Genomic DNA, 20766 nt, shown 5'->3' with positions numbered 1-20766 from the left:
TTTGTCGTGTGCTGTTTCGAGGATATCTGCCTTGGCGAGTCTTGCTTGCGAGTCATCTATCTGCATCTATACATTTGATGGTTGTATATCTGTTGTCATCGAAGGCGTCAAAGTATTCTGAGCATAGGAAGTATAAACGATAACATGTCTCGACCTCCACAACGACCCATCAAGCGGCTTCTAGTCGCCAACAGGTCCTCCATCTCCCCAATCCCACCCCTACCTTCTTCCATTAACCAAACTACAGAGGCGAAATAGCAACCCGAATAATCTCCTCCGCCCGCGAACTTGGTATCCAAACCTACGCAATCTACACCTCTGGCGATACATCTTTTGCTGCTAGGGCCGCTCATGCCATCCCACTGCCCTCCGCGGCAACATTCATGAATATTCAAGCTCTCATTGATCTTGTCAAGAAACATCAAATCGATGCCGTGCACCCCGGTTATGGGTTTTTATCTGAATCTGAAGAGTTCTCGCGCAGGATGTGGGAGGAGGCTGGGGCTGTGGTTGTCGGGCCTGGTTGGGGCATTCTGGCGAGTACGGGGGATAAGCTGAGGGCGAGGCTTTTGGCTGCGGAGTGTGAGTATCTCTGTGTTTCCTCTCTTTTTTTATTCCGGGGGGGGATATCCATGGGATATGTATGGTTGTAAAGACTGTGGGAACTAATGGATTGAAGGTAATGTTCCTGTATGTCCCGCATTGTCGACTTCTACATCAAACCCCACAGACGTCCTGAAGTTTGCCGGAAGAGTCGGTTACCCTATCATAGTAAAAGCTGTCGATGGTGGTGGTGGCCGAGGTATACGTTTAATCCATAGTGAGGCTTCTCTTCCTGCGGCTGTCAAACGTGCCGTCGAGGAAAGTCCTTCCAAGCAACTTTTCGCAGAGAAAGCAGCTGTTGATGGATTCCGTCACGTAGAAGTCCAGATCATTGGAGATGGCCGGGGTAGTGTGACACATCTCTGGGAAAGAGAGTGTAGTATCCAGCGACGGTACCAGAAAATCGTGGAGTTAGCGCCTAGTTTGGTGGGAGATCGGAAGTTGGTGGCCCGGGTTATTGAGGATGCGTTAAGGATGGCGAGACACGTAAGCTCTCATCTCTACAGTTTGGAAGAGAACTTGCTGATATGATGTGATTTGTATCTAGATCCGGTACTTCTCCCTCGGGACATTTGAGTTCCTACTAAATCCTACAACGAAAGAATACTATTTCTTAGAAGTCAACCCACGCCTTCAGGTCGAACACACAATCACAGAATCCATATCTATGACTGACATCGTCAAAACTCAACTCCTCCTTGCCCAAGGCTCAACCCTCACAAATTGTGGCCTCCAAGATGACCTCCGTAGACCAGAACATCCGCCATCCGCCTACTCCATCCAATTCCGCATCACCTCCGAAAATGTCCAGAGCGACTGGACTCTCTCCATTGGCAAAATTACATCCTTCCAATTTCCATCCGGGAATGGCATAAGAGTAGACACTCATCTTATCAACGGCCATCCCTCGGTCGTTTCTGCAGATTTCGATAGTCTCTTGGCAAAAATTATCATCACGGCATCGTCGTGGCCGGATGCAGTAATGAAAGCACAGAGGGCGTTGGACGACACACAAATCTCCGGTGTCAAAACCAATTTGGATATTCTCAAGGGTATTGTCGCACATCACGATTTCATGAACGGAAAGTGTGATACGCAGTGGCTCGAAAGCAAACAACAAGAGCTACTTAACACCGGCCTGCAGATCTCCGCATCACGGAGTTCAATTGGCATGCCCGAGCAAGATTCTACAGGAGGGGTTTCAGCTCCCGCAATTATAGCCGCGAATACATTGTTCAGGAAAGGGGATGCATGGTCTATTACGCTCGCATCTCCAAACGACCAGAAGAGTACTTGCACTCAAGTACCACCCCACCACCTCGAACTCACCCGCGTCCTCCGCAACGAATTCCCGACGTCCCTCTCCGCTGACATTCTCTTCACATCGCCGTCTACCTCCTCATCAACACAGCCAAGAACAATGCCCTACACTCTCACCCTCACAAGCACAACCTCCAGCGCCGCCGCAGCAACCTCACACCACCGTCGCAGCAGCCCGTCTGATCCATCACATGTCAGTATTCCGTTCCCTGGGAAGCTTGTCGAGGTGTTAGTGGATGAGGGTGACGTTGTGAGGGAGGGTGATGTTGTTTGTGTGGTGCAGCAGATGAAGATGGAGCTTGAGGTACGGACGCATAGGAGTGGGAGGGTGACATGGGTAATGGGGGTAGAGGATGGAGAGGAAGTGGGCGAGGGGACTTTAGCAGCTGTTGTGGAGGAGGGGAGGGAGGCGAGACTTTGAGACAGGGGGGAGATTTAGAGACATAGAGTTATATACATGAATAAAGTCTAGAAATTCGAATTGAAGCTAACAATGAGGATGGATAAGAAAATGCTCGGGTTTCAGGAAGCTCGTTGATTGTGATAAGGCAGCTGAGAAGCCTACTTGCAGTACCCGCCCTTACACGTCCAAGGAGACTGGCAGGGCACCGAAGCACTGCAATCCCAACCCCAGCATCTACACATTAAAAGTTAGCACATACTCCTTTACATGGATCGAATCTAACTCACCCCCAATCACAAGTCGCACTCGGCTTCGGGGCCGAAGTCTTCGTCGTCGTCGGTTTGAGTGTGGCACTCGCAGTCGACACTGGCACCGTCACCGTAGTATTCCCCTCCTCTCCTCCCCCACACGACCCCGAGCCCGAAAGTAACGTCTGTTTAGTCTGTGAAAGCGTATTGCCATCCGTCATAACGATCCTAAAATCCGCCTCCTTATCAAACTCAAACCAAGACATAGACACATAATTCGGGTATTGCTTCTTCAATCCCGGAGCCACAAGTTGTTTCAACCACCCCTCCTTCTGCGATCCGCCGGCGCCCGTTTCCCCAATCGCAAAAGGAAGATTATACGGTTTCGAAAACGTGTTATAAAAGTCGCCATAGAATTGCTGGAAGAGAGAAGTCCCAGAGACATCTGCACCAGCCTTGGGGTAGCAGTCGATTCCCACAATATCCACGAATTCGTTCCCAGGCCACCAGGAGGAGAGGGAGGCTGCGGAAGCGCAATTCGGGCTCCAGAAACACTTCACCTTGCTATTTCCTTTGCAATTCGCGTTGTAAATGTTCTTCCACGCAGTGACAAAGTCCGCGGCTGTACCATGATATGTTCCATCTTGCACATACCAGTTCATTTCATGGCCAAAGCGTAGCCAGACTTCTATCCCTTCGTCTGTAAATTTCTTCATGACAGCGGCCACTTGGTCCGCCACGCTAGTGGAGATTTGGTTGAAGTTGATGGACGGCATAACAGATGCAACGAAAACGGCCCCTGAGGCTTTCACATCGTCCATGATAGCGGTAAGTTGGCTCCCGTCGAAGGACGAGGATTTGATTTGTGCGTACCACCCGTAAGTGGATGATTTTGCGCCGAGTGCCGCGTTGATTTGGGACATGGTGTAGCGCGGAGAAGCAGAGTCGCCTTCTGAGGGGAGGAACCCGATAGAGATGCAATTTGTTGTGAGGCCATTGGAAGGAAGACCAAGATTGGTGGTGCCTAGTGGATACTGAGTGAGAATTTGAGAAAGTGAGAAGTGAATGCAAGGTACCTCGTTTCAGGACTTCAAAATTGTCATTTTGTGGAATGCTGAGGGCACAGCAAAGAGAGCAGGCAGTTGCTGCCAACGCAATAGCATAGAGCGCAGACTTCATTATGAGATGAAACGAGAGGCTATTGGGAAAAGAACCCAATATTGCAGAAAGACAGAGGTGTTTACTGGTGTTTGAGCCAACCACGGCACCTACTTACGTTTTATACATTCGCCACAGGAGGCTGAAGCTGAAATTGAAGCTCCAGTCAAGTTCCATCCCGCGAGCCCTCCAAAAATACTTTCCAGTCTTTCACTCCGTCGCGCACGTCCCTGCCACCTGCCTGCCCTATGCTCACGCTTCGTTTCGATTCAATTAGTTGGACAGGCTCTCCTTCCGATCGGGCCAAGACGACCTGACATCATGGATCCTTCAAATTTCGGAGTGGGCAGCTGAAACGTGGGGTGCAGGCTGTTCCTGACCATTGTGCCTGTGAGAAGAGCAAAACAACGCCATGAATGAAAATCTATCATGCACAGTTCGGTCATTGTTGCCAATAAGCGTTATTTTAGGTTAGTGACGGAGTTCGGGGGGCTGAGTCGGGGGTTGAAACATAGATCATGTGACCAGGTGGTCTGTGCGCCTGTTAAGACCTGGATTAGGATAAATGCTGCGAGATTAGCGGAGGCGAAAAGGTGATTCTGTTTCTGAATTTGATGTTCATTGCGACTGGATTTAATTAGATACCTAATCTGTTCTTACACGGGAGCTATTTGGAGCCAAAGCTGGGGACGAAAGTGGTAAGTGTTATTTTGCTGGATGATCTGATCATGTAGTGCAAGGGAATTTTGTCGTTTGCAGACCTTTCTACCCTTTTCGTGATCCTAATGTTAATTTGATGTTACAGCTGCTTGTATCATCGAACTTCGGCCACACAACCCTTTGTCCAGCTAGGCCAAATCCCTCTAACATGCCGGCCTCTCACGCCATCCCACTACTCCCACAAATATCCATCCACCTTTCCGTTTCTTTCTGCAAAATCTCAATTCCCATATCAATTAGCTTCACTAGCGGCATCTTCGAGGCATTTTGTCTTAGGAACTCATTCCAGACCTCCAGCAGCAACTTATTCACGTTCAACTTAATCGCCCCGTTTTCTATACACCGCTTCATGATCTCAGCCGTGAAGTCATTCGTTCCATGCAAGCAGACCAGCACACGATCATTGGTCTGCTTGTTTATGCTTTCCAGGCGATCGAAATGTATTTGACCGAGTGCTGGACCCTGAGGTCCGTAATCGCCGTGAATGTTGCCAATCGAAGGGGCAAGGATGTCGATTTCGGCTTTGATGAAGTCCTCGACGTCTTCAGGGGTTGTGAAAAGAGCTACATTAGTTCAGCACTGGCCTGCTCTGCACCGACTGTTCTTCGATTAGCTGAGGTGATCGTACCTTCTAAATTCCCGGTACCAGCAATCCCGTCCTCTCCACCATTAATTCTTCCGCTTTCTGCCTCCACTGCAATTCCTCTCTCGTGACACTCCTTTGCAAGTACTCTTGTCTTTTCTAAATTTTCCTCTTTCTCATAATGGCTCATGTCCACCATTATCGAGTCTACTGGAAGAGTCGTCAGGATTTCTCTGATATGCACTTCATCTTGGGCATGGTCTATGTGTAGAGATATCGGGACTGTGGCGGAATTGACAGCAACCGCAGCGGCGTGAGCAAGAGTCGGGAGCTGTTTGAGCGTAGAAGGAAATAATTGCAGGATTAAGGGCGATCGTTTCGATTCTGCGGCGCGGACTAGGGCCGTGAGTTGTTCGATGTTGTATCTGAGTAATATAAGCTTTCTAATAGCTGTGAAGGGATGTAGAGTAAGCTCACGCAATTGCTGCAAGCACTCCATATTTTTCTCTCGCTGCCTTGTTCAGAATTTGGAGTGTCCGGTTTGGTTGCATTGCTGACGAAACGAAATGGGTTTTTGCGTCTTGGTGCGGGTATTCTTGTGTAAGTTGCGTAGAGGTTGAAAAGCCGTTGTTGTTTGGGTGTGAGGTGATGTCGGCACATAATTATGCATTTCGGAACCCTTCCGACAACGGAATCGCGGCTTGCCGCATTCGGAACTGGCAGATGCTTGAAACTATGCCCTCGTCTCGAGGCATCTCAGCCTGGTGATTGGCCTGATTTCGATCATCGGTCCGACCCTCACTTGCACACTCTCCCACATGCGTAACACGACTCAGTTCCAGATATTCGATGAGGTGGCGGAGAAGCTTATGATTCATGCATGTTGCTATGTTTTGATACTTTTTGTCTGCTGTCGCGGCTTTTGTGGTGCAATGGTCGAGGATTGAGGATCTTCGAGCCTAATTTCGGATTGCTTCCGATGGTAAGGGGACTTAGGCGCGCTTTCGGGATGATATCGAGTACCAAAGGTCTCTCTTGACTTTGGTAGGGATACTAGGGAGAAATACACTAACGGACGGGAATTGGAGCGTTATACATCTAGACATTTTCAAATAGGTGCCCAGCTTGCAGAGAATGGGGAAAGATACAATAGTTCATGGCTCCTCTTTCCAATAATTTGCCCAGTCGTTCAGCAAAGTCTTCGGTGGGAACTTGCTCACATTTAAAATCTTTCCAAAAGTTGTAGGATCGTCGCTTGTTTCGACGGCGTTTGGGCGCAAAGACCAGCTGGGCAGGAGATCAGTATCGCAGCCCTCTGCATATAACGGAACGTTTGCCTTTGAAGGGTATTAGCTTACCGGTATACACTGCCTGAACAAAAGCCGTTGCCTATGTCGAAAAGCATTCATGCTATCAGCAGAAGGCTAGTTGGTGAGGACAACAATCCTAGCAAAATGAAAGCTTTGAGTAGCGGTAGCATAGGATGGCGGGTGGTTCCAGATCGGAGAAAATGACCCTGACTCTTTAGAGTATGACAGGGGCTAAATCGGCTGAAAATTAGGAGGCAAAATCCGGTGGCGGTCTTCAAACGCCTGAAGGATTGTGTCCCCCTGTTCCATTCGTTTCGCCATGTCGTAGTCTTCTCAACCGCAGCGAAATCTACACATCGTGCCGTGATGTATAGAATCCTGGTAGCAAGCCCATCTGGGGTGAGATCTATGAGCCGTTTGCTTAGCCTCCATATTGTTAGCGTGGGTCGACTCTCTCGAAATACCACCCAGATGTCTTGACGGAGCCATGCCCACCACGCTATTCTTCGAAGCCCATGAGCCGATTGGCCATTGTTGTCTTGGAATCTTTGAATCCAAAATATTCTGCGTAAGTGCCTCTCCCAATCGCCGTTTCTGCGGAGCCATTGGCATCAAACATCTCATATGTAGAAATCAATATGGCAGTGCCTATAATCTCAGCTGATCGGCTATATGAACGATATAAGAGGTTCTGAGATAGGTATTAGAGCGTCTCGTAATAGTACTGTGTTGCGGCCTATAATAGTGGATCAGTTGGTTTACCCATTGTGGTTGCTATTATTGGACCCAGGAGTTTAGACATTGAAATTAGAGGGTTGGTGCTGTAGGGTGTCGAGATGTAGAGCCTTGTGGCGTGCTGCGACAGCAAGCATAGATTTGAGAAGCCCAACATTGTGCACAGCCAGCTGAGGCGCTAATGTTGAGAAAAGTCTTAAGGGACCAAAAAGGTCCGGTATCGGGCTGACAACGTGGGTGAAATGCTGAAAGAGATCCAACTCATCATTATTCAATGGAATCGTCTCCAGGGAGTTACAGGGCTTTAAAGATGCTTGTTGTGTTTCGAGGCTGTGGTTGGGGGACTGAGAATTAGGGTCCTTAGCTGGAGTCTCCGGGACGGGGCTCTGCCTTTGGGAAAGGCATATATCATCGAACCCAAGGTTATGTTTCTGAATTTTGTTAATGGTACCACTCGAATGGTGCGCTGTTTGGTGATGGAAGGGAGGCGGTAAACGTCAATGGCGACAAATCAAATACCAGCTCAGTGTCTAATACTATATCTTTGTCTATTATTAAGGGTATATCTAGCAGTGCTAACGTTAGTAGGTTTTTATATACTACTAGGTAAATTTTAAGTAACTATAGTAAAATCAGCTTATAGTTTGCTTAACGTAACTATTATAAGGACGGAGCTCTGTACCACTGCTCCAATACAACTAAAAGATGCGAATAATCAACCAACAGTTGATTCTGCGTACAGAATAGTATATATACCTGTCGTTCGTAAGGACCGTCGTACAAGCCCCTTCGGGCCTTACGATGCATTATCGTCCTTTGTAAGGACTAGACTAGCGGCCTTACAACTATTTTTATATATCTCCTCTTTTAGTTAACTATAAGTATGCTTAATATAAATATTTATGCCTAATTTATAAGCTATGTAGACTAATTCAAGCTAAAGAAGATAAAAAGTTTAACTTAGGTATATTAAATATAACGTTACTATTAACTAGTATTTGTATAAAAACATATTTACTATTAAATACAAAGCTATAGCTTTATAAGAGTTTAAAAACATAGTTAAATTAACCTAAATTAGCATTTAATAAGTGCAGATGTAGTAGTAGAGGCTATTTATAAATTCAAGACTATAGAGGTCTAAAAAGTTGTAACTAGTTAGAAAATACTATTAAATAGCTACTAAGGCTGCAGCAGCTAAGAGTCTTTCAAATATGTGTATTAGATGACAACTACTAGCGTAACTAGCTAAAATAATTAATCTTCTGTACAGAGTACTTTATTTAGCAGGGTGCGCAACATTCTCGTATGCACAGCTTCGAGGTAGCTGAGCTTACTTGTTGAGCACGCGTTGATGTGGGAAAATCGGGCGTTAGGTAATAGTATTAGGCGTTAGCTGATAAGCTACGGTACATGGTCCACCTCAGTAGTGCCTTGGCGTTGTTCTTGTATTACCCAGACGTTGACCCGTTCAAGCATGTCACGCAGTCGAGTCCACCTATCACTCCAGCACAGCAACGTGCATGACTTACTCCAGATTACCATCTTTCACCCCAAGAATCGAGGGCAAGCTGCCGCCACTTCTCCTGAAACATGTCCCAGCCTGACCACGGATCACCAGATCCTCATGTGTCATATCTGGTGAACCACCAGTGGGCTCATCCGGTAATCAACCCCTATGTCAAGATAAAGCGACTGTGTTAAGCGAAACAGAATCTGTTCTATAACTATCAGAGGCTGGAAACACCATTGAGCTTTCGACTTTTGCAAATTGAACGTCCTGATGACACGAACGCTCCGTGCCACTACTCGTTGATTCAGACAACATTCAATCAAGCTCCCCCTTACGAGACTCTTTCCTATGTATGGGGTACGACTGATCGGAGTGAGGTGGTGACACTGAGGGACGGCAAGTTTCTACGCATCACAAAGCTATTGAAAGTAGCTCTAGCTTTCGTGGAAAGACAATGTTCAACCGAATATCTGTGGATCGATCAGATTTGTATTGACCAAGACGACAGGAACGAGCGAGGTCATCAAGTTAAGCTTATGGGTCAGATATACACTTCGTGTTCTCGTGTTCTTGTATGGCTTGGTCGAATGACTAAATTCGACGCTGAACTTTCTTTCGTAGACGATCTTGAGCAGAGCCAATCATCAAAAGACATATTGGTCCCAAAAATTTCAACCATGAGGCATCTCATACATCGTTTGCGCAAGGTGGCTGGATCTGGTGGATCCTCTACAGGAAGTTTCTGGCTTGAAATATTGCAGTCACCGTGGTTCCAAAGAGCATGGGTCTTCCAGGAAGTTGTGCTACCCCCGTCAGCACTGTTCATCCTGGCCACGATGTCGACGCTTCCGCATCAAGCGCTTACTATATCTCTTTCGGAACTTCATACAATGGTCAATCTCCAAGCTATGGGTATAGATGGGTCCGACGCAGTGGTTGACACCATACGCTTCATGTATCGTCGTTGTAGTGAACAGCACAGAAAAAATGATCATCCTCGCTCGCCCATTGAGCAGACGTTATCTCTCTTGGCACCCCGGGCGAAAACATCAGAGCGGCTCGATCGACTTTATGCGTTCTTCGGGCTTAATTTCGACACCTGTATCAATCTGACACCATCGTATAGTTCTTCCCTAGAGGTGGCTATGATCGATACCGCCACCTCGATAATAGAGGGAACCTGTAGCTTGGATCTCTTCGAAGTTATTCCCAGGGCTGTGGAGCATACAATATACAACGTAGAAATTCCGACCTGGACGCCAGATTTCCGAGAAGAGCCCCTCGTTTTGCCGTTTAAACGATCAAATACCAATTTTCGACAACTTGCCAAATCATTCCCCAAGCTGTGTCCTCTATTCATCCCTACTCAAATCACATACTATCGTGGTACGATTTACTGCGCTGGTGAGGAGAAGCGGATGATACAGGCTCACGGATTTGTTCTCGACCATGTCGACACCGAAATAGGCTCTCTATCATCTCGAACAACTATTGAGACCCATCTCAATGCATTGTTGAAGCGCTGCATCAAGGCTTGGAATAAGATAAAGTGGTCTGTTGAACACAAAGACCCTTCAGCGTCAAGACATAAACGTAAAAGTACTGGACTTGCTGAATTCACCGTTGACCTTAGCTTTGCTCCGATACCTACAATGGAGAGACTGTGCCAGGTGCTCGCTGCAGAAGGCTGTTGCGCACTGAGCGATGAACATCTTCCTCCTTGCCCATCCGATTCCACAGAAAATGTATCATCGACAAAGCGCATCATGATGCAAGTCATGCGTGGCCGCACTCTGTGGATGACACGATCTGGTCGATTTGCGCTGGGAAGCTATTTGCGTTGTGGAGATCACATTTGCCTTGCTTACGGATGCTCGAATCCAATAGCGCTTAGAGGCGAGCATGAGATGACTAAAGTCTTGGGTACCTGTTTTCTGGAAGGATGGATGGACCCATGGAGTAACGGGAATATCGCAAGGGCAGAAAAGGAATTTGCTTGCACTGTGTTTCACATTATATGACTAGCCATCGCGTACTTATTGGGACGTACCTATGCTTTCCGTATGGTTCCCAGCGCTGATACCACGAGTTGTTGAAACTCGATATCAATCGTTGAAGGATGAACTAGCGCCTTCAGTGAATACTTTGTATTGAATTCTGAGAGGGCGAAATGACATGGTGGTCCATGCCTACCATCAAGTAAATACTATCAACCCATGGCACAAATATTTGTAAGGCAATAGTAGAAACCCAAATGGGACAGCCACAATAAATATTCCTGGGATCCACTCACTTGCTCCTCGATTATCGCCATGTTACTAGGCACCCTTCACGAGAGAAGATCAGAGATGGGCGAAGTCGCCTAGATGTAGTCGATGCATCAGACTAGGAATGTTCCATCCAAACTCAGTCTCCTCTCTCTTCTCATAATGGCCAGGGCACAGCGAGTGATGAATGTGTACAAGCGGGTAGCTGTATATCGAATCAAGAGGTGTATCGTTGATAGACTTTAAGCGTATGGGTGATCCTACTTACAAGTCTGAAACGCGAAGGTTTGATATGTGTTAGGAACAGCTCGTGTCCTTCACGGAGGTTTTTTTTTTTTTTTTTTCAGAAGTGGGTACCCCGGGAAGCTATACTCAAAATGAGTGGATGAGATGCTCTGAAGGCGAAAGGCTCCGAACACAGCTCCATTCTATTTTGTGGTTACCAAACATTACATACAATACCATGGTAGAAACCTGAGCCCAATTCTCACTCTTCCACTTCCAATTCATCCACTTTTCCCCTTCTACTCAAGGGTAGCGAGAAGAATTCCACACTAGGTATGAGACTCTCTAGGAAAAAAAATACTTCTCACACTCTATTTACAGCCCAATTTCCCAAATTACGACGGTTAATGCAATAGGTCAACCGAGAGCAAGGCAAGCACTGCTGCCGTTCATTCAGAGTCCTGAGAACTGACTCAGTGGGGCAGGGTTGAGAATTGTTGGATTGGCATGTGGATGTAAAGGAGAGGTGAATTATATGGGACCCTAAAACTATGATCTAGGGATTCACATGTCTAAAGGAAGGTCTCCTACATGGTAGGTTGTTTGGAGGCTCCCATGATAGACGCAATTGTTCGACCTAAGGAAGGTCGTCAGCATTATTTCTCTGGTGGTGGCTGCAGAATGCCTCTTTTAGTTCGCATTTAGTATCTTTAAGACTTTCTCTTAGATCCTGATTTCTATTGATTTCATCATTACCCCCTTCTCACGCCATACTCGTCTCTTGATCTGGAAAGCTTCCATTCCACCTGTACTCGTCTTTCTTCTGTGCACATGCGCAACACTTAATGTCTCTAAAGTGACAGGTTGAGCTTATATATTAGCACTATCGGAAACCTCTGAATTGAGGAGAAAAGATGATGCGGTTGTGGTTGATCCATACGTGAATGAGAAAATCTACATGGTTGCGTGAGAAACTTGCACACCATCGTTTCGACCTCCTCGCAAGATATGGTAGAGTTTCGAGTTCTAAATCGGGGGTTAAAAATACATACTACTTCAGACGTGTGCACAAGTGCCGTACACTATGCAAGCATGGTTCTTCACCTTGGAGTGCTTTGCAAGAAATAGTTGCTCAGTGATTATCGGCGTCTAAGGCCGCGAAGACATTTGCCCTGGCAGTTCCCTAATATCTGTATTAACCTCTTTTGTTTCTAAAATCCCCAATTTGAAATTATTTTATTCGATTACGACAATCTCGGAAATTTGTGAATTTTGGGTAGTCACTAACCCCACAAAGTCACACCGCTGATCGCCCGCCAACCACCTCGATATTTATCTCACACTTCTGCGTTTTTGCATCAGATATACAGGCAACATCATTGAATGAACAATATTTACGACTACACCTCTCAGTGTTCGATCATACTTCGTCCTACGCGTTTGCGAAATTTCCAGTATGAAAGAATGCGAACGGGAGAGAGTTTTTGAATTATGAGAGATGGTTTCTTCTGTGTGAGAGGAACTGGAGGTCAAAATATGAGCTCAATCGCTAGAAAAAAAAAACTGGACGTTGATCGAGTGAGGAAAGGCTTCAGGTATCCAGCTTACAATACCATGCTCCCTGAGCTAGCGATGCAACCTACTAGAGTGAAATATCCTAAATCCGACCACCACACCACACCATATCTCAGTCAACAGCAATTCCCTCAGTATCTTGCCCTCCAGCCGCGCCCGCAACGCTAGTTCTCGACGATGCAATCAAGCAATCGCTCACAGAGTGTACCTCTCGCGCTCGGTCAGGCTTCACGAAACTCCGACGTGCATCGGGCAAATTCTTATCCTTTACCATCCAGTTTACGGGGGGTGCAAGATGTGGTAAGGAGATAAATTTAAGCGGAGAAGAAGTCAATATTGGGAATCGGAAAGGGGGATTAATTATGGCGCAGGCATTGTGCATAGCCTTAGACTCCCGAGCGGGGTTCAAGTTATTATTTGAAGTTGGGTGTGGGAGCTAATTAGATCGTGGATGGATATAGGCCTACAGTACTACTTCTTCATATTATGAGTAGGCAAACAGCTTCCTGAACCCGATATGCGATTCTATTGCCCGCATTCGACGCGGACGTCACGCAATAAATCACAGCACTCCTTCCTCCACATGAATCAAAATCATTCGTTCCCGCTTCCACCTGCTTAGCAATAAGCCCAAGGCCTCTTCTAAATAGATAGGAATGCATGAGGTGATTACGTTAACGGAGTTCGAGGTAGTTTTCATAGCAGCTCCCGCCTACTTACAAACTCAAAGGAGACGCATAGAGCAGATAGATCTGGTCCTAGGGCTAGGTGCGGCTGTGGGGATATGATGCTGAAGGCGCCGCCAATTCAGAGAAGTGGGTGTCACAAATGTTGGACTTTGCACGGCAGTGGAACGACAAGTGAAGTTCAAACGCGCCAAATCGAGCTAAATCTAGGCCTCAAGCGATCAACCCCTGGACCATGCACCACCGTCCACGTGGGTACAGAACGCGCATATGAAACTCAGGTCTCCGGCTCCATGGGCAATGCTGAGTCCATGTCATCTGAACCCTTCCGGGGGGCTACCAGCGCAATATCGGATTCGCAAACGGAATATCGAAATGCTTGGCAATGTATCCACAAGGCTGAACATAGATGAACTTGAGCTCTATTCATCTATCTCGCAATTATTGCCACGGCTATCCCTGTCACGTACAGCCAGCCAATGACCGCAAAGTTTCAAGGTTCGCATAGTATTCCGAGTTGGAATTAGATAAATATGGACAGAAATGCAATGCATACTACTTCCCTCTCCAAGCTACCTTTCAGGTCTGTGAGATTTTAGCCCATAAGTCCCACCATATGTATAGTCCACCGGCGTCATACTTCCGACGTGATGTGACTACCAACGAATTTTTGTAATTACACAAGCTCCTTCATGTGTCCGCCAATGCTTTTTTCATGTGGGCTGCCTGGGTCATCATGGTGGATTTGTTTCTCGACAGTCATCGTTGCCTGGTCTGCTAGAGCCTGGTCTTCGAATAAGAAGGCCAATTCTTCGAGTGTGCGGCCGTAGGTTTCAGGGAACATGAAGTACTACATCAGGCATCAGAGTTGCTTGTGGCTGGTAAAATATCAGGCATGGGCAGTACTTACAACAAAGACGTTCTCGAAAGCGAGCCAGCAGCAGTAGGTTACTAGCCACTTCCACTTGATGTTCTTGAGGCCGATGGGATTGACGAAGGTGGTGAAGAATCCAGCGCCACGGCCCCAAAATTGGAAGATGGTAATTCCCTTGGCACGCTGGGCAAAGGGGAAGAGCTCTACGAGATATGCTAGGATAATTTCAGTCTAATTCATTAGATATTGAGGGGATTAGGGAGGCTTTACTGTAGGTCAAAGCGTTGTATCCAATGTTGTAACAAGGAGAATACGCGAATATGAAGAAGATGACGACCTTTGCGGCGACCTTTCCGTGAGTCGCCATGAATTGTTGCATGGACACTGTCCAGCCAATGTAGCAGAGCAAGAGAGCGACAGTGCAAGTGAGGTACATTTTTCGGCGGGGGAACCGGCGGACGACGAGAGAAATGGCGACGGCGTTGACCAGCGACCAGCTGTTAAGGCCGATGTTTAGCTTGCCCTTGAAGTTAGGGTCGGTGTATCCGATTAGCTTAAGAAGATCATTCAGGTAGTATCTAGTCACATCATTAGCCTCTTTGGTAACACATCGGTGTCGGGAGGAGCTAAACTTACGAGATCAAAGTGTTTCCTGACCATTGTGTGAACAGGCCAAGGAAGGAACCAATGATGACTCGCTTGCGCATTCCAGGCGTCGCAACCATCTCCCACCATGATCGCTTTGAGACTTCTAATTCAATCTTGAGGGTGGTTTCAATCTGGGTCATTTCTGCCTTGACAAACTCAGACTCAGAATTACCCTCAGCGTGGTACTTGACCAGGACCTGGAAAGCTTCATCCGCGCGGTCTTTACTGATTAAGAAACGAGGCGACTCGGGGATGAAGCTGCTGTCTGTTAGCACATGCAGCTATTTATTTGACGGTAATTAATACTCACAAGATGAAGGCTATCTGGAAGAGGGAAGGCCCACACTGAAGAAGCGAGGGAATCCGCCATGCCCAATCGCTGTTGAGTTTCTGGGTACCGAATGAAATTCCAGCTGCGATAAGAGCGCCGACGAAGTACAGAGCGTTGAAAAGCGAAGTCATAATGGGACGTTCTTTGGGATAAGCAAGTTCACCCATCAAGGAAGATCCGGCAATGATACAGAAGGGGATTCCAAAGCCGAGGAACCAACGTGCAATAACGTACATAGCAGCTATAGCCTGTCAGGTTTATATAACTCAAAAAGATCGTTGGAAACGTACCTCCATTGGCGAACCCCTGCAGCATTGCACCGAATACCATAATCCAAGAGCCAATGAAGATGGCCCACCGACGTCCCAAGTTGTCGTTAACGAGCGGGACAAACGGCAGGGCACAAATAGCGCCCAAGTTGTAGGCTGCAGAGATTATACCAAGTAAAGATCCTTCAGGATGGTTGAAGTCTGCTAGGATTAGGGGCAGTCATGTACCAAGACCACAGGGTACTCACACTTTTGCCATTTGCTGGAGATTTGCACAGTGTTGATCATCTGCGAATCGAATCCAGATGTCATCTCAATACCGATACATGTTGGCAACAAGAGACAGTAGAGAACTCTGAGGTTCTTTTTCTTATACCAGGGAACGGTGTCCTGCTGGACCAAACGGGTTAAGACTGGGTCTGCCGTGTGGGCAGTCTGCGCGGGTGCCATGACGCCGGGTACACTGGGGGCTCTTTATCGAAGTCGTAGAACGGCCTTTAAACGAACGAGGAAAGCCAGGGACTTGAGGGGGAGGCTCGAAGAAGGTGGGGAATCTTCCATCTTTATCTGTCCCGGGAAACAATCCATCCTTGCTTGGCGCCTCGCGCGAGTAATCTATCTTGTCCCGGGATGACCACAAATTTGGATGAACTTAGCGATCGTCCCCAGGTAAATGGCAGTCAAAGTGACCCCGCGTACCGGCTCGTCCCCAGCATTAGCCGCAATAAACATGAACGCAGCCCCGACCAAAGGGGACACATGCATGCCAAGAATTGAAATGAAGAACACAGTCACTTCATGGTTGCAATCGGAGGAGTTCGACCAAAGGGCTAGATCAGGGAAAAGATGATGAGAACGTGACAAAGGAAATACGACTTAGTGTTGGATGTGGCTCAGAATTGATTGGAGGTTGGTGTTGGAATAATCTCGTACCCTGTGTCTCTTTAGCCGGCCGCTAGGACCGTAGTCCGATAAAATGCGAAACAGGGAAGAGGGATATCTTGCCAAGCCGATTAAATGACCTGCATGATCCGTGCCATGTGGGGAAATGCAATCCCTATAGGTTCGACCCAAACATACAGAGATACTACTCCAAGGCTGCTGTCTTCATCAAAATGCAACTCGAGACGTACTTCGCGGGTAAATTGAAACCTGAGAACACCTCGCCTTGGAATCCGCCCGTCCGGCTACGCCACTTATACCCCTTGTGACAGCTGACCACGATGACCGTTTCCCAACTTGAATCGGTCTTCAACATAATCGCCTTCCTTCCGAGCAGAAGAGGGGTTAGTCCTCTCTTTCCAGCTGCTTAGTAGAGCTTTATCAGGACTGAAAATATTTGATTTCTTGTGCCGGGTGCGGTTGCCGACGCTGATGCTGATGCTTGGCCTTTTTGCCCCCCCAGGCAAGCGACGTGGTATTCGGGAGCAAGACGAGGGGTAAAGAAAACATGGGGAGGGTTAACGAAGCCTACGGAGATACATTGTAACGAGGATGTACCATTCAGTACGAGTTGAAGTTGATGTAAGCTTCGAAGAACATTCTTTTCTCAGGATCCGGGTTCCCACGAAAACTGGACTAGTCTCAAAATGGCCATTGCCATATTTGCCCCACTTTCTCGCATCCAACACTTTGAATTCCCACAGAACTGGAAGTCCCTTAGCATAGGATCGGTATTTTCGTATCGAGCCACGGATAGAGTGCTCTTGTACTTTGTTACGATACCCTTCATACGAGGAAAGATATAAGATCGTGTCCCCAGAAGGTAAGACTACGTGAAGCGGCCTTCACAGTAGGCAACCACTGAATGTCAATTATCAGATGGCGAAGGAAACACCATCTCCGAACCCACCTTCAACCATACACTAAGGAATAAGAAAGTCCCAAATTACACATGCCCGTTTTCGGAATCCTTATCGCAGTCTACACCTTCCCGCGTAGGCCTCGGGACCTCTCATTCTCGACCTTTTATCTCTTCACTAGAATTTCCGTTCGCTCACTCATTCCACTGTACTTCCGAATATGGGCTGCTGCATTCCCTCAAAAATTCTGCTAGTCGTTGATTTCAACAACCAATTTTAGATGTTCGACCTAGGCTCCCCCAATAATAGAGGCTCGAGAGGAGGCAAGGCATACCTCAAAGCACAGAAATGCAACTAGGGCGTTATAGCTAGATACACGATCCCGATTCAAGGAGGGCTAGGTAGCGGAAATCCAGCAGACCTTGGAGTAAACACCTTTGATGGTAGCCTGGCCCGGGCAACTTTCCTAGCAAACACTCTGTTCAGTCCTCATGCACATCATCCGGCGCCGAATTCCACAAAACACTGGCAAACATGGCCCGGAGAATGGGAGAACGCGACATCCTACGCATCATTGCACGCAGTGGGCTCTTGCGTCCCTTCAAAGTTCGGCAGCTTTAACAGCAGCAGTAGTAGTCGCTCCCTTATAGAGGTAGGTATTACTGGCCTGGGAGCAACAGTGGTCTCGCAGGGCAGATCACGTTTCTATCCAGGCGAATTAAACCACGGTATGTATCCCGGCGGGCAAACACTCAGGGGTGGCGCGCATTTGAGAGTATATTCCAGGCCGAGTGTATATCCCTCAATTAGGGGCAGCACTGGCCGGAACCCCCGGCGGTCGCTCTCGACGAGAGGCTTTGGTAAGCATAGCTCGGCTCTTGGAAGCTCTCTTGGGTCGGGAGGAGCTGAGGAAGGTTTTACTGGGGTACATATTGCTCTGGATGCGTCTTGAATGAAGAGATTGCGAGTTGTGAACATCGGCCTGCCGGACGTCGCGGGACAAGTGTCGGCCAAGCTGTGAAGTTGATCTAGGGTTTGAACCAAATTACTCCAAACTTGCAATTTGAGCCAACTACGGCGCCAAGATATTGGTTTGGTGACACTTTTCCCACCACTAAAAATTAAAATGGTTTACCTAAACAGAGAGCCAACTAGTCTTAATTCAGCCAAGTAACAATGCGTCGTCTATGGTTAGACATAGTAGGAAACAGACAGCCGAAGCAAGCGCTCCCTCCCCACGTGCGCAGTGCGTTAAAAACCGCGTGATCATGACTCGGATTGCAAGGAACCTCAACTTCTCTCGCAAGGTATTATGCGATACAATAAAATGGAAAATATTTGAGCGACAAAGCTGAGGAAAGTCGGAAGTCTAGTTAGATAACACGCCAAAATCCACCTCTGGTGCAACATGCAAATGGCCGGCTGCTTATGAAACCGAGGCCATAGATTGGCCACTGTTCTCACCAGATCTTAACCCCATTGAACATCTCCACTGGCTCTTGAAGCAGAAGACAGTTGCACTGTATCCAGAGCTTGGGGATCAAGGATTTAGGTGAGTAGATAGAGAGTATTTTGTCGACTGTGCCCAGAGGGCTTGGAGAGAGATTCCTGAGGAAATGATCAATGACCTCATCACCAGCGTACCACGACAGATTCAAGCTATTGTTCGAGCTACTGGCTGGCAGACGAAGTATTGGGGTATTCCATATAGGCAGTTAAAGCTGGATGATAGTCGCTTGAAAGAGTGAGAATTCAGCACGCGCCCCTCTTCGTCTCAGTAGAGTAAGACTCTCGGGAGCCGCGTAACTCGCGTTCATGATATGTATGCACGGGCCACATCTCGAATGGCAATTTTACCCGATTTTTTGCAACTCACCTCTCCAAAATTATCCACACACACGTCACTCTCATTAACTACGGCCACGCCCGCCTCTAACTACCCAACATGCCGAAAAGAAAGCGCTGCGAAGGCACTTCCTCTTTCCCCGCCCTCGGCTCCTCCCCTTCACGCCTCATAAGCCGGCAAAAAAAGCTCTGCAGTCAACAACTTGAAACCTCTACCAAAGCCTTAATATCCGCCCTCCGTCTCGGCGCCGGCTTCGAACGACAAAAATACAGTCGACGCCGCAAGGCTGCGAAAGATAAGAACGACGAGAAGGCAGTAGTGCGGTTGGATGCCGAGTACGCGGTGCTTAAGAGCTTAGAGTTTGCGAAGGTCGCGGAACAGCATTTGCGGAAGACGGTACAGAGGGTAAAGAGTATCCGGGATAATGAGGCATTGCCGAGGAGTGTGAGCGAGGTGGATAGGGAAGTGAAGGAGCAGGTGGCGTTGAACGTATGTGCGAGGCTGTATAAGGTGCATGGCGTGAGGAAGGTTGTGAACGATGCGATTAATGATCTGAAAGAGATTTTGGGCGTGGAGGCTGGCATTCAGAAGGCGCAGGTTGATGCGCATAAAGATAAGGTAGATTCAAAGCAGAAGAAGGTACGGAAGGATCAGGAGTCTATTGATGACCTCAGTGATGAAGATGGGGAGACCTTCGCTGCATTTGATGCTCGAATTGCTGCACCATCATCGGCCGGAGAAGATAGCGATGACTCTTTGTCAGAGGGTCATCGTCCGCCAAGTGTTGAGGACAGTGAGGACGACTTTTCCGAAGACAACAGCGAAGACTCAATACTTTCGGATTTAGCAAGCCTTGACGATGAGAGCAGAAAATCAGTGTCCCCATCCGATATTACTTCATCCGCAGATTCAGATTCGGAAGGCGGCTCTTCAATGCCTCCCCCAAAACCAAAACCAAGAACAAAGGATCATGGCACAGCGTCCAAATCTACATTCCTACCCTCCCTTACTATGGGCGGCTATTACTCTGGCACCGATTCCGAAGCTTCTGATCTCGACATCGACGTGGCACCCAGGAGAAATCGAAGGGGCCAACGTGCAAGACAGCAGATCTGGGAGAAGAAGTTCGGCGAGAAGGCTAAGCATGTGCAGAAGCAGGAAAGGAACAAGGGATGGGACACCAAGAAGGGGGCCGTGGATTCCAGCAGGAGCGCAGGCAAAGGCCGCACACGTGGTATGAAACCTAGTGGAAGAGGACCCGAGAGGAGCGGCGAGAATGCCCTGCCATTGGGGCCGAGGAAGGCTACGAGGAGAGATGATGTAGGTCAGTTACATCCGAGTTGGCAAGCAGCTAAGGCTGCAAAGGAGAAAAAGATGGATCTGAAGCCACAGGGGAAGAAAGTTGTCTTTGACTAGGCAATCCTGCGCTTAGCGCTATCATGATTGATGATATACCTTCATAGTGCGACGATTTGAAATCGATTCAAAGCTTGGACATGCAACTTAGCCAAGCACATCAAAATGGTTCGAGTGTCAAAATCGAACAGTCAGAATATGGTGGAGTGCAGAATTCTGTAGAGCAGATTTAAATATGTTCGTTCCCGGAACGCATATGTCAGTGAGATGGTTATGTGCGTGAAAAACAACACA

The 20766-nt window shown here is 47.7% G+C and overlaps 9 protein-coding genes across 9 annotated transcripts; 5 read left to right on the top strand and 4 right to left on the bottom strand.

Moving 5' to 3' along the window:
* Positions 1–99: 99 nt before the first annotated feature.
* Positions 100–2344, top strand: BDR25DRAFT_333308 (uncharacterized protein; the record flags this gene model as incomplete). The annotated part of the gene is made up of 4 exons (XM_033692825.1): positions 100–194; positions 248–582; positions 680–1089; positions 1151–2344. Exons 1-4 carry the CDS (start codon positions 145–147, stop codon positions 2342–2344), a joined length of 1989 nt encoding a protein of 662 aa, XP_033549328.1. The 5' UTR covers positions 100–144.
* A 159-nt stretch (positions 2345–2503) lies between these two features.
* On the bottom strand, positions 2504–3753 carry BDR25DRAFT_324355 (glycoside hydrolase; the record flags this gene model as incomplete). The annotated part of the gene is made up of 3 exons (XM_033692153.1): positions 2504–2560; positions 2706–3598; positions 3651–3753. 3 exons carry the CDS (start codon positions 3751–3753, stop codon positions 2504–2506), a joined length of 1053 nt encoding a protein of 350 aa, XP_033549327.1.
* Positions 3754–4447: 694 nt separating this feature from the next.
* Positions 4448–5654, bottom strand: BDR25DRAFT_341874 (fructose-bisphosphate aldolase). The gene is made up of 3 exons (XM_033693650.1): positions 5513–5654; positions 5081–5460; positions 4448–5015 (listed from the first exon to the last, which is right to left on the bottom strand). The coding sequence occupies exons 1-3, from the start codon at positions 5584–5586 to the stop codon at positions 4612–4614; spliced, it is 858 nt and encodes a 285-aa protein (XP_033549326.1). The 5' UTR covers positions 5587–5654; the 3' UTR covers positions 4448–4611.
* A 2921-nt stretch (positions 5655–8575) lies between these two features.
* Positions 8576–9414, top strand: BDR25DRAFT_366492 (HET-domain-containing protein; the record flags this gene model as incomplete). The annotated part of the gene is made up of 2 exons (XM_033696956.1): positions 8576–8745; positions 8794–9414. Coding segments are annotated over exons 1-2 (693 nt in total), but the record flags the coding sequence as incomplete, so codon positions are not given.
* Positions 9415–10643: 1229 nt separating this feature from the next.
* On the bottom strand, positions 10644–13360 carry BDR25DRAFT_353506 (uncharacterized protein; the record flags this gene model as incomplete). The annotated part of the gene is made up of 19 exons (XM_033695182.1): positions 10644–10799; positions 10855–10885; positions 10927–10955; positions 10980–11065; positions 11129–11167; positions 11218–11288; positions 11352–11414; positions 11454–11641; positions 11677–11749; positions 11853–11901; positions 11980–12136; positions 12190–12234; positions 12334–12390; positions 12427–12607; positions 12650–12706; positions 12767–12804; positions 12860–13096; positions 13161–13185; positions 13227–13360. The coding sequence occupies 19 exons, from the start codon at positions 13358–13360 to the stop codon at positions 10644–10646; spliced, it is 1716 nt and encodes a 571-aa protein (XP_033549324.1).
* An 84-nt stretch (positions 13361–13444) lies between these two features.
* BDR25DRAFT_353505 (uncharacterized protein) lies at positions 13445–13873 on the top strand (the record flags this gene model as incomplete). The annotated part of the gene is made up of 2 exons (XM_033695181.1): positions 13445–13733; positions 13767–13873. The coding sequence occupies 2 exons, from the start codon at positions 13445–13447 to the stop codon at positions 13871–13873; spliced, it is 396 nt and encodes a 131-aa protein (XP_033549323.1).
* A 149-nt stretch (positions 13874–14022) lies between these two features.
* Positions 14023–15918, bottom strand: BDR25DRAFT_220234 (hexose transporter-like protein; the record flags this gene model as incomplete). Its single annotated transcript, XM_033684996.1, has 7 exons — positions 14023–14196; positions 14257–14435; positions 14491–14798; positions 14857–15126; positions 15179–15440; positions 15490–15669; positions 15717–15918. The coding sequence occupies 7 exons, from the start codon at positions 15916–15918 to the stop codon at positions 14023–14025; spliced, it is 1575 nt and encodes a 524-aa protein (XP_033549322.1).
* A 2728-nt stretch (positions 15919–18646) lies between these two features.
* Positions 18647–19018, top strand: BDR25DRAFT_220729 (uncharacterized protein; the record flags this gene model as incomplete). Its single annotated transcript, XM_033685008.1, has 2 exons — positions 18647–18792; positions 18835–19018. Coding segments are annotated over 2 exons (330 nt in total), but the record flags the coding sequence as incomplete, so codon positions are not given.
* Positions 19019–19174: 156 nt separating this feature from the next.
* On the top strand, positions 19175–20571 carry BDR25DRAFT_258850 (Bud-site selection protein). The gene has a single exon (XM_033686557.1). The coding sequence runs from the start codon at positions 19216–19218 to the stop codon at positions 20530–20532; it is 1317 nt and encodes a 438-aa protein (XP_033549320.1). The 5' UTR covers positions 19175–19215; the 3' UTR covers positions 20533–20571.
* Positions 20572–20766: the final 195 nt, after the last annotated feature.

The sequence above is a fragment of the Lindgomyces ingoldianus genome (genome assembly GCF_010093535.1).
Source record: "Lindgomyces ingoldianus strain ATCC 200398 unplaced genomic scaffold BDR25scaffold_11, whole genome shotgun sequence".
NCBI classification, from domain to species: Eukaryota; Fungi; Ascomycota; class Dothideomycetes; order Pleosporales; family Lindgomycetaceae; genus Lindgomyces; species Lindgomyces ingoldianus.
Note: the sequence above shows the minus strand (reverse complement) of the source record. Positions and strands in the feature narration are given on the sequence as shown.